At 44.2% G+C, this 12,694-nt stretch overlaps 1 protein-coding gene across 9 annotated transcripts in view; it reads right to left on the bottom strand.

Moving 5' to 3' along the window:
• KIF1B (kinesin family member 1B) overlaps positions 1-12,694 on the bottom strand; it is a 139,787-nt gene that overhangs the window by 41,439 nt on the left and 85,654 nt on the right. The window contains exon 21 of one of the 9 annotated variants that reach the window (XM_079986712.1): positions 2,809-7,956. The exons of the other annotated variants lie outside the window; for them this stretch is intronic. Coding sequence (XP_079842838.1) covers positions 6,433-7,956 — 1,524 coding nt within the window. The 3' untranslated portion in view covers positions 2,809-6,432. Of the gene's footprint in view, positions 1-2,808; positions 7,957-12,694 lie in introns of those variants that run through there. 9 annotated transcript variants of the gene reach the window in all.

Genomic DNA, 12,694 nt, shown 5'->3' with positions numbered 1-12,694 from the left:
ATAGTTATTCAGTATGGACAGCACCACGGTGGAGAACCTGTGGCCCTCCAGATATTATTGAACTCCCATCATCCCTATCCAGCCATATTGCCCAGTGGGCAGGGATGAGAGGATTCATAGACCAGCAACATCTGGTTTCCCATCCTTGGGACAGAAGGACTTGCTTCTGCTAGGATGGAAAGGTACCTGTGGATCTACTGGTGTTGTCAAACTAGAATTCCCATCCTCCTTGCCTGTCAGCTAAGGAATGCCCAAAATGAGGACTTACCGTATTTTTCCATGTAGAAGGCTAGGTTTTTTCCCCTAAAAAATAATGTCCAGAATTTGGGGCGTCTTATACATGGGGGCTACCTTCCCCCATTTTCTTAAATTGGAGTCCCCCAAAGTAGGGGGCATCTTATACATGGGGTCATCTTATAGACAGGAAAACACGGTAACTCTTTATTTTCAAAACTACAATTACAAGTTAGGAAAAGGCACATCCATCTGTCCTATGCCTCTCAACTACTCCTAGGTGTGCACCCAATGAGACAGTTGCAGCAAAATAAAAACCCTGCCTCTAACCTCCTACACCCAAGCTGTGTGCAAGCAGGCGAAGATGCCACCAGTGAGTAACCTGTTTCTGCGCCCCCCCCCCCGCCAATCAATCCTGGTGGGGGCAGGAGGAAGAGATGTGGAAGCCCTTTACACCAGACTCTCTCTCTCTCTCCTCCTGCACTTGTTCTTCACTCTCCAATCTGGCAGTTTCTCCTGCCTCTGGCTCTCATCTCCTGACTGTTTCAGGCTCCCCCAGACCGATCCCATCTTCCAATTCAGTCTCCACCCCACCCACCCCTTTCTCCTGGTGCCCACTCACCAGTATCCAGCTACTATTCCTCAGTGTCCAACCAGTCTCTGACACCAACCATCAGTCTTACTGACTGAGACTGATGGGAATTGAAATTCAGCCACGTCTACTGGGTCACAGTTCTAACCTATTCTAACCAGTTAGAACCTATTTAGAACCCTCAAGCACACATCAAATTTTCACATACTTAATAAATCAGAAGTTAAAAAGAAAGCTATAAGCTCTGAATACCGTAATGTGCAGAAAGAGTGGGTGTAGTTTCTCCCTCTCTCTTTTACACACACACACATACTTTGCATACAGAAACAGCTCTAAGCTATTAATAACAAAAAGGGCACAGAGGAGGGGAGGTTTGATTTCCCAGACTCCCAACAAAAAAGGCAGGCAACATTTCATCAATGGAAGGAAATAGCCTGGTAAGGTAAGCCCGTTTCCTGGCAACGCTCGATAGTTAATCTAACGGGTTTGCTTGGCTTCTCTGAGGCACACGAAGATGGAAAACAGTACATAGCCCACAAATGTTTGCATGGCAGGATGAGACGACAGAAAGCTTAGCTGAAAGTCTGGATGATTTCTGTATTATGTATTTAAGGTAAGTAGCCTAGCTTCTTTCAAAAAGGTTGAAGGGGACCCTGGTTTTGATATTTAAACTGGTTCTGTTCATTTGTGAGATTTGGTTACAGCCTGCATACAATGGAACATAGGGAAGTATCAGGTGTTAATCCTGCTCACAGATGACACATTAAAATTAATGGAAATGATATACTTAGATCCATTAATTTCAGTGGGTCTGCTCTGAGGAGAACTTCGATAGATTCAGCCCACAGGATTGCTCCATCTAGCTCAGTGTTCTCTGCACTTACTGGCAGCAGTTATCCACCATTTCAGATGGAGATCTCTTCCAGCCCTACTTGGAGATGCTAGGAACTGAACTGGGGACCTTCTCTGGATGCAGAGATGCTCTAACCACTGAACAAGCGCCCTTCCCCCAAACACACCATTGGGCTTACAAAATAACCCCACACCTGTCAATTCTGGGGCAGATCTGACCCTTTTCTACATATTAGACAATACCTCCCAGTCCACCCCTTACAACTCAGAGAAGACCAATATATTATGCAGAGGGTACAAGGGTATTTTGACAGGGGTGGGTGTAATATTTTTAAAAGTTCTCCCACCCTGCACATACAAACAACTACAAACCCACCCTGAAATGCTACATGTAATCTGCTAGCACAGTTGGCCAACTGCTATGCGAAATCTCTCCCTCCCCCCCATCTTTGTTTACCACACAGATGAAGGTTTTAGAAGCTTTTAGAATTTGTAAAAATAGGAAAAGTAACAACAATTCAGAATTCTATTGCCTGGGACTGATTTCTAGGTTCTTTGTAATGTGTTGATCAGTTCCTGAGCACAATCCACCAAGGTCAATAGGAACAATGACTCCAACACAATGAGTATGCAGTAATTAGACATAACCCACTAATGATTAACTTAGTCCCATAGTTTCAACGGATCTAGTTAGAAAAGGACTTTAGTTGGATACACCCCACTTCATTAGAGCAAGAATACTAGAGCAGGATGGACCCCTTTAAACAAAGAGACAGCTTTAATCAAGGTGGAGCTTAACAATGGACACAGAACTGCTGATGAGGCTCAGTCGAAGGAAAACTGATGCTGAAGCAACATGTAAGCTCTGCTCCCCTTTACTACACAGCCTGAGCCCTGCACAGGACAGTTTAGGTTTGTTTCAGTTCAAAGCAGGACAAGGTAACTGTGCATTGATCTGCTTCCCCTCAATGTCACAGGGCACCCCTCCACATTGAAGGGGCCAAGCGGATGAGGAGGAAGTTCCATCTACCTTTTGCCATGTTGTTTCATTTCAAAGGAACTCCTGCCCCCTAACAGGGCTTCTAAAAAGAAAGCAAATGTTTTTAGATCCCAACCAAAACAAGACAAGATTTACAAGAGTATTTCATCATTTATTGAAAGCACTTGTTAAAATGCACAAGCAGTTCTGCTTTTCACAAAATGCAGAGTTTTGCTTTTTTTAAAAAATTAAAACCCCTTTTTTGGGGGGGGAAGCAATAATAAATGGACAGGTTTTCAAAATCCTATCACTTCACCGGAAGAGTCATTTCCTCCTTTACAGTAATGATAACCGAAGTTCACACCTCTTGTAGCTCTCAAAACTATTTCAAAAGGCAAACACATTTTTACGATATATATAAAGGCAAGAGTGAATGGACTGATCTGCTTGAACCTACGTTCAAACATGCAAAAGATTCTCTCCCTCTAACTTTGGACAGATTTCTTGATTAAGCCCAGTCAGAAAAAAGTTGCCGAATAGCAGATAAAAACAGTAAAGAGGAGGCATCACCACCCACCCACCTTCAACGCTCTCCCCAACTTGTAACTTTAAGGCAGCCTTCACCACCAGTGTATGTTGAAAGCATATGAAGGGCACCAGGTTGGCAAACACTGCTTTAAGGCAATCTAAAAACATATTTGGGAGGTCCCGGGAACTCTTACTTCAGCTCTGTCTAAATCACACAGCTCCTGACTTGTTAATAACACTAGTGTAATAATAGAAGCTCTCTCAATGCAGACTGGAATACCTTTTTGTCCTTGGAGCATGAAATGTCTGCTTTAGGCCAAGTCTCATGTAACTCAGTGGGATTTGCTTCTGAGAGAAGTTAACTGTTAGGGATGGCAGCAGTGTGTGGAACTCTCCCCACCCCAGAACGGCTTTTCTGTAGGTGTTAACCCCCCACCCCAAAGTATCTTCTGGAGTTGACAGTTCAACTCCAGAACTTTCAGCAACAAATACCTGTTGGTAATCCATTACCCATCAGCTGGTTTTCTGCAGCTAATCTCCCCATCTGCTTTCCCCCTCCACATAGAAAAGCAGCTTGGGGAAGGATGACCAAGTAGGAAAACAGTTGGGGCAAGATTTAAGAAGCCTCGTACCCCTCCACTCCCAACCCCAGCCTCCGAAGGCTGCTTTTCATTTAAATATAACATTGGGAGACAGTTATATGCATCAGTGTGTGAAGTCTAACTTAGTCCCAAGACCCACAAATTCTCATCCTATTTCTCTTTAAGGGGTCTGCACAACATTTATCACAGAATTGAAGGGGGGGATAGAATTATTTTCTTTTAAAAATATGATTTTAATGTCCTCTTACAAACCTTTATGGATTGCCTGCATCCTGTGTCGTAACTGGACTCTGCTAGTCAGTCACTGCATTGTGCTCATTTCCTAGCTAGAATTAAATAGGCAGCTTTTCAATTGAAATGCTGTTCCAGATAAGAGAGTTCCAATTTTTAAAAAAACTGGTGGCATGGTTTATGAAGCACAAATTGTTCCTCGGACAAGAGAACTCAAAGGATAAACAGCTATGGAAATGAGGCAGATAAAAGGCTCAGGTCCCCAGATATGTTTAAAAACCTGAAGCAGCGAGAAAAGGGGTAAATTAAAGGACACATAATTTAATTGAGGAATTTCAATAAGCACAAGACTTTCAAGTTTTAGTTTTTTTCAACTCCCCTGCTCCGTGACACCTTTTATATTGGAAACTTAACTGTAATCTCTGGCTCAGCAAAAGAAAATTGACAGGGGGCTTTATCTACAGAAACATATTCTCTCTTTGAAACCAATACAATTCATTTACTTTAATTCATTGGCTAATTAATTAATAAATTTTGTGGCCCTGCAAGCAGTTCCAATCTTCCCTGGGTTCTGCCCTATAGTGAGAAAACATACTTGGCAATTGAATTCATGGACAACAGACAATTCCCATTATTGTGTTCACTGGGGAAAGGCTCCTGTCCATATTCCCCCATGCGATTGACGTGAGCACATGCCAGGCAAAGGACTGAGACTGTGTGCCTGGACAAGGAGAATTGCACTGTATAATCCAGGAGGTCACCTCTTTTTCTAACCAGGGAACCACCTTGAATCCTAGTGGTGGCTGGTGTCCATTGGGATTGGTAGGGTGTTAAGGCAGGGAGCTGAACAGTCGGTGGAGCCAATGATAGCCACAACTGCAGCCAATGAAAGGCAGAGCCAACTCATTCTAGTTTTCTTCCCATCCTCATCCCTGCCAAAGGGGAGGGAGCTGTATGTTAGTAAAAAGGCAGGCAGGTGGGGCCTGGCTGGAGGCTGGCTGAGGGCAGACTAAGGTTGGTGGGGCAGTGCCATGTGGAGTCAGTCTGCACTGTTTAACCCAAACATGCATTTGGGGACCTGGATCTTAATTATTTTACCACACAACTGCATGGTGATAGTTCCGGTTTTCATGACCCACCACAAGATCAGGTAGTGGGTCCTGACCAACGGTGTAATCAGACCTAGAGCGGTTGTTGCAGGAGGTAAAAGGAAGAAATTTCCATTCTGCCCCACTTGAGAGTCCTGCTTGTGCATCAAATGTAAACTGGCTGAACTGCCATAATAAACTCCTGAAACAAACCTGGAGAGACCTAGTCATTTTTGGGAGCTAAGCAGCCAACACAAAATTACTCACCCCCACAAAATGATTGCCAGGGCTTCTTGGGAGTTAGAAGGATTTCAAGTTCACTGTGGAGTTGTGCCCCCACAGAGTAAGTGGAAAAAACCAATCAAAATCTCCCTGCAAGTCGAGGGATGGGGATCCTGAGCCCTCCAAATGTTGATGGGCTACAATGCTCATCATCACTGACCACTGGCCAGCTTGGGACTGGGGCTGATGAGAGTTGAAATCCAATAACGTCCAAGAGGGCCCTATCCTTGCCCTTGTCTTTTAAGTTATAACGTATTAAAGACCCATGTGAATTGGAAGAGGAAGATGCTGCAGCTGTACACCCATCACATCGCTTAAAGGCAGCATGCAGAATTGGGCAAGCAACTTAATTTAGGCAGCTTTTGGCTGCCCCTGTAATGTTATACTGATTCTACCTAAGCTAAGGAAGAATGCAATTTTTAAAAAAGCACTTTGCAAGAAGATGAGAGTTTGGAGGACTCTACAAGAAGGACTGCACATGTCAGTGTTTTATTTCCTGAAGGCACAGAGAAGGAAGGGCCAGAGATTAACTGTGTTCTCTTACCAGCCCCAAACCGGAAGTTTTATGGGTGAATTTTAACAAGATGAACTGAGAAGATGGAAAACCAAAACAAGGAATCTGAATACAACTTGAGATTCAAGGGTCAGACTCCTAAATTGTTGCCTTGAAGCTTTTACAGATGACATTCAAACACTACATAGTAGATTTGCTTTTGTTGATTGTCCAAAGGAGAGAGTAGCCCTACAGGTATTCCAGAAAGGCTTCAATTTTTTAACATATATATAAAAAAGGAATCCCCATAAAATAAAATGAAGGCAACTTCCCAAAGCCCCTAAGGTATGGGTTATCAATCATCAATATTCCACAATTCTAACATGTTTCACAGGCAATAATAGATAGGTAGAAAATGTTTGTGCTTCGCATATAAAACCACACATTTGCTAAAAATGATCATTTGAAACTCAGGGTAGGTATAGCTACAGCAACCACCAACACCACCTCCCAGGATCAGCACCGCTCTCCCTCCTCAACTCTCCAGTGACTCAGACAGTTGTTTCTCGGCTAGCTTTGAGGTTAGGTGCAGAGAATTGTCGCCTCATACGTGGAGGGGTCACAAACTGGTTATAGTGGTTAGGCTGATCAGTCTGTCTTGCACGACCGCTGGCTAAGTTGCTCTCTGGATTCACCCCTCCACTGCCATAATTGCAATAGGACTGGCGGTGCTGATGCATGTGGCGCTTCTGCTGGAAAGTCTGCAGGTCTTGATTGTGGAGTCCACCGTAAGAGGGCAACGATTCTGATGAGTCAGATGTCTGGCGACGCAGCCCTTTCTGCTGCCCATTGAGGGAATTGCTTCTGCAGCGGAGCTGAGTGGATGTTTCTGGCTGCAGATGGCTTGGCTGCGATTGAGCGTTCAAGGGCTGCCTCTTGATCTGGATATTATCCTGACCCCTCTGAGGGCCGTACGCACACCAAAGCTGCTGGGGGTCCTTGGGAAGGGGGGCTTTACCGCACGGGTCTTTGTTTTCCCCAATTTCCTCTTTCTTCTTCTCCTCCTCCTTTGGAACCCTCACTTCAATCACTTCATCCTCCGTAATAATTATATGCGTGCCCGGGCTCCATGAGTTTCTGTGCTTAGGATTGCTCTTGAACGGGAAGCGGGGTTTGCGGTTCTCGGGCGGGATGAACCGGTGAGGCATGTTCTGCCGGCGAAGCTGTTTGGCTATTTCCTGCTGCTGTAGGTTCTTAAAACGGATTTGCTCTTGCCTCATCCAGCGCAGCCGCCCACGCCTGAAGGCTGGGTCCTCCTCCATTAACTGGGAGACACGGCCATCATTCATGTGGGCATCTGTCTCATCAGTTCTCACGCTTCCCTCAGCATTCACCTTCTTGGGGACATTGGGTTGCTCTTTCATTTTTGTGGCTGCCACGGCTGCCTGGCCCTTTGGTTCTTGGGAGCTGATCAGGGGCAAAACCTTCTCCATTTTGAGCATTTTGTTTCGAAGGACTTTTATCTCCTCATCCTTCAAGTTGTTTTGCTTCTTCACCTCCTGCAAGATGTCTTCAAGTTTATCGATATGCACCTTTAGGTCGTCCACATCAGCAATGCCCTTCCCATTGAGCAGCACGTCTTCGATCTTCTCATCGCCAACCCCCACAGTGTCCCAAACGTCTCGGGCAACGGCTCGCCATGAGTCACGTTCATTGGGGTCTTTCTTCCCATACATAGTACAAAGCTCTTTCATCTTCACAATGGCCAAGGCCTCAATCTCTTGGCGCGTATGCCGGAAGTCATTGAGGGCCACCTCATAGCAGATCTCCTTCACAGCCTGGATCTTCAGGTCTGAGACGGTAACCCATCGGGAGTCTTTGCTAAGGCGTCGACGTTGAGGTATCTGATACATTTTAATGGGCTCTCGTTTCTTCCCACTGCTGGGGAGGCCACATTTTTTAACTATGGTTTGCAACTTGCTGGGGGGCAGCTTCTCTCTCAGGGAAGTGATCAGCCTCCAGCTCTCCTCGCAAGACCGCTTGTCCGAGTCATCCCCACTATCAGAGTCTGCATCCTTTGGAAAACAAAAATTGAGAAGTGGCCCCAAAATAACCAAAATTAAAATGGGGGAAGGAATGAAAATACTCAACAACAAAAAGTAACTAAAAACTAAACAAATCATTTTGCAGGGGAAGGGGGGGGGGAATCAAACAGAATAAATGTTGTGAAAAGTCTAACTTAAGATTTCAGGCTTATGATGCTGGACTCTTTATCCTAAGGGTGCTCCGGTAGTTTCATTAAATCCAGCCACATCTAGATTTCATGGAAAATTCGACTCTAATCATCATGGAATATTCAAAGACTTTCAAATCCAGATGAAACTGTTGAAAAAACTAAAACCAAGTACCTGGTAGGAAGGTGGAAGGAACACTTTACTCATGCTAGAAAGACGTGCAAAAGTTCAATCGCACATTTTTGCCTTGGTTACTGCTGACGAGTTAATCCAGTATAAATGTATATATATTTAAAGCGATCTTTCCTTCACGGTGAGTGGACCCAACGGTCATTGCAGAATGATCAGACGAACAGCCAAGGTTAAGTTGAGTTAACATTGGTTAGTAAGTGCTGTAAACGTGGTGCAGGAACACGCAGGTGGACAGTCTGTTCTACTAGAAAAGCAGCCAGAGAAGTGTTAGAAGGTAAAAAAAAATGGGGGTGGTGGAATCAGCAGCAGCCACTAGGGATGGGGGTTAGAAGTCATGTAAGTGCCACTACAACGGGTGAGGATACTTCAGGCTCCCAGGAGAACCTGCTACAAGCAAGAGGTCTAGCCACCACATTCCAAAAGGGTCTTTTCCATTTTCCACTGATAACGTTGCTTTGAAAATGCTTATGAGCTTTAATAATCCTAAAACGGTATTTGAAGCACTAAACCCCTCACAAAGCCTGTGTTATTTCGATGTCCACAAAGTTTATCACCAAGCATTTCGATGTGGGCATTTCGATGCCCACATAGTTTATCACCAAGCCTCTTGCAAATTTACTAATTGCTAGTTCAGCTTTTGGTTCGTTGTTAACACAAGTTTGCTATGTTTTTAAAATGACATCACTCCTTAAAGATTGCGAAGACTTAAATGCTTTTCCTAAGTCGTTTCAAACAAACAAAGCTTTTCATGCTGTTCTGAGAGTAATGCCCATTTATTTGAGCTCGTGGTTCAGGCTCAGGGTTCCAGGGCCTGCTTAGACAATAAGGAATCAGAATTAGCTACCGTGCTACCAAGAAGTTCAGGGTACAGTTGTACCTTGGATGCCAAATGCCCTGGAACTCGGACGTTTTGGCTCTCGAATGCCACAAACCCGGAAGTGATTGTTCCAGTTTGCAAACGTTCTTTTGGAACCCGAACATCTGATGAGGCTTCCGCGGCTTCTGATTGGCTGCAGGAGCTTCCTGCAGTGAATCAGAAGCCACAGTTTGGTTTTCGAACATTTTGGAAATCAAACGGACTTCCAGAACAGATTCCGTTCAACTTCCAAGGTACAGAACAACTGTATTTTAAACACACTGCCTAGCTGATTCTCGGGTCATTCACAGATCCCCCACCCACTAGGGAACCATGAGGAACATCCATCCACCCACAGCAATAACTCTACTATTAAATAATACAATCCCTTGGTTGTAAAGAAACCGTCCATCATACTGCAGTGGAAATGGAAGATACCCAAACAGAATTCACACCACATGCTAATTTCAAGGCTGTGTCCAGAAAGGGCGGGGAAAGGGGCTTGTTGACATCATTAGACCTGTCACCTCTGTATTTTATGGCACATACACAAAATTTGCTATTTGCTAATATAAAGGAGGGTTGCTGATCTCGCCCATTAAATTCCATTATGAAGAGACTCAACCAATTATGTTAAGAAACCAATTCAACAAAGCTGAGGAGTGAAAAAGAGGAAGCCTCATTCCTACTACCAAATTTGAGGGTTGGCTTCAATGCAACCTTCCTACATGGAAGATTATACTGATTACATCAAAACTTAACATACCTGGATTTTTATTTTAGGAAAGCAGATAAAACTGTTCAGCCCAGCACTGATCTTTTTCCTTAAAATTTCAAACATATTGTGCCTTCTATGTAACATTTTTAATGCATGTTGTGATTATTCTTTAGTAGGAAACATTACATTGATTTTTGCCGTAAGTGAATGCTCAGAAATCCCCTGTTTGTGCTTTATCAGTTCTTTTGCAGAATATATCCCTTTCTCATCCACATACCAGTTTAACACACTTGGAACGGGCAGTTTTAAATGTGAACTATTATAGCCACAATACTAGACTAAGGACACTTGCAATAGTTCTATGGTGAGCTTCTATAATCCAAAGAATGCTATGGGCTGAGGGCAGGTGTATTAGGGTGAAGTGGGAAGCATCTCACAAACCTCAGTCTGCCCCTACTTGCCCATATTCTGATTTATGACCAGTCAGGTGGTAACTCTGCCTGCCACTGGTTTTGGTTCCACCCCCTGTTGGTCTCTCGGCCTTCTGCCCTACCAGTCCTAATGGGCACCAGTCATCGCTGTTTGCAGGCTGCTATTTGGTCTGCCTTTATCTGTGAATGAAGACGGGCCAAAGCTTCCAAGTCTCAAAGATTATTGTCATTTGTGTGCTATAGTACAGATGCTACACACAAACCTTAAATGGCTCCCTTTACTCTGGGCTTTGAAAGGGCCAAGCTCTGCACCCTGCAGGACTTCACAGCTCCCACTGAGCTGCATGTCTGCTCCCTGGATTATCCTGTGATCCTAGCTAACCCCTTCTGTGTCAGGTCAAACCCAAATCTGGAACATTTGATTAGTGACTATGGATTATTCCACTGGCCCTGTTTGATCTGCCCTCATCAGTATTAGCTCTTGCACTCTTGTCTGACTAGCACCCTCCTGACGTCTTCCTCTTTTGAAAGATAGGGAGACCCCAGCACCCATCAGTAATGCCTGGTGACCTCCATACACTCTACATGGGGCTCCCTTTGAAAATGATCTGGAAACTTCAACAAATACAAAATGCCACTGCACACTTGTTAACAGGTGCAAGCCTTTAAGAGCATATTTGCCAATTCTGAAAAAGTCTGCATTGGTTACCAATTGGTTTCCAAATCAGATTCTAAGGGCTAATAATAAATTCCAGTCGAGCAGAGCTACAAGCTTGACAAGCTCAGAAGTTACCTTCTCATCTAAACCCCCTGGAGTTCTAAGATCCAACATGAGGGTCTGCTGCAAGTGCCATCTTTCCAGGAGCTGAGAGTTAGCTTTGAGTAGCAGCTTTCAACTGTGGCTCCAGAACAGTGGAACACCCTGCCTTGAGAACCTATATTCTTCCTTTGTCTCACTTTGGAGACTAGTGAAAACACATTTTATTCCCATCCCACTTCCTCCTTCCCACATTCGGGATATAATGGGAAGCATGCTTTTATTAGTTCTGAGTCTAAGTTGTTCCTCCGTCCATAGAAAGAGAGGGGGTGACTGCAAGCCAACTCTACCACTCCATCTGCTGCCCTCTGCACCACACATCTCACACAATTCCCAAGGATTCTCCAACTCTCAGGAGCAGTCTTTGGGAAGGTGCAAGCAGCTGCAAAGGGAAGAAGGAGGTATGAAAACTCTAGTCTATGAACACAAACTCAGTATTCTAAGTTTGTTCATGTTGTAGTTTATTTGTGTCCAAATTAATTTCCATTTCTGCCTTATTCCACTATTTATACTGTTAAAACCTTTGTTTGTAAAGGTCTAATGACTAGAAACAAACGAATCTGATCCACTTTATTAAAACACTTTAAGTATTTTTTTTTAATTGTGTTCACTGTATTAAAAAGTAAAATCAGCCTTGGGAACATTTTTGTTAGACTACAGTACAGAAATTGAGTAAATAAATTTCCAGCCAGCTACTACCTTCATTCATAGTTTCAGATGCATGGACAGATCTCACTGCCTGCCACTAGACATCCAGACCAGGGACGTCCCCTCCAGACATTGATGGACTACAATAGGTTCCCATTTGTGATCTAAACCCCTGCCCAGGAGTATACCCAGTCAGCTTGGTTTCCTGACCCATCCAAAATGGGAATATGGTTCTTTTAGAGATTCACTTTACATTGATTGGATGAAGGTGCCCTATTCCTCATTTCCTGCACCAGGATGCTAAAATGGGAGAAGCCTGCTTCCTCCCTAGCAACCATCCTCACTTCTGCTTGCTTTGCCCCAGAAAACCTGCTGTCTTTTAGCTACGTGTATGTGATTTACTAGTACCAAAAACTCTTTCGCCTTTTCCCATAACCACACACTGCTATGTGCATCAGACAACACCCTTGCTGGGGAGCCACACTCCATGCAAGGCAGGGGAGGAAGGTTAAAAAACATGCAGAGTTGCAGCAACAGTTTTGGACATCACGTGTGAAAAATCCTTGGCACACCAATGCATCTGGAAGGCTCTCCTCAGCAGCATAGAATTAGTACTTGGTGTTGATCCAAGAGAAAACTAAAGCAACCCTCCAGGGCAACCATAACAGGCAAGACCATAAAAAAGCCATTTCAGAGTTGATTGAGGGAGGGGGGCTGTAACAATGCAAAATACAAGCCTTCCTTCTGACCTGTTAAGGAACCAGGATGTTGGCACATTGTACCTGTTTAGGTTCAACATCTACTTGAGGATGAGATCCATGCACTTTATGGTATGCCCCCAGGCATCTGAAGTCAAAGTAGCACGTGAGAAGCAAGGGGCAGCTAACAGTGGGAAGAGTCAATCTGATCACATTTCC

Source organism: Podarcis cretensis (genome assembly GCF_951804945.1).
Source record: "Podarcis cretensis genome assembly, chromosome: 8".
Taxonomy (NCBI): Eukaryota; Metazoa; Chordata; class Lepidosauria; order Squamata; family Lacertidae; genus Podarcis; species Podarcis cretensis.
The sequence above is the reverse complement of the archived record's forward strand: the minus strand, read 5'-3'. Positions and strand labels throughout refer to the sequence as shown.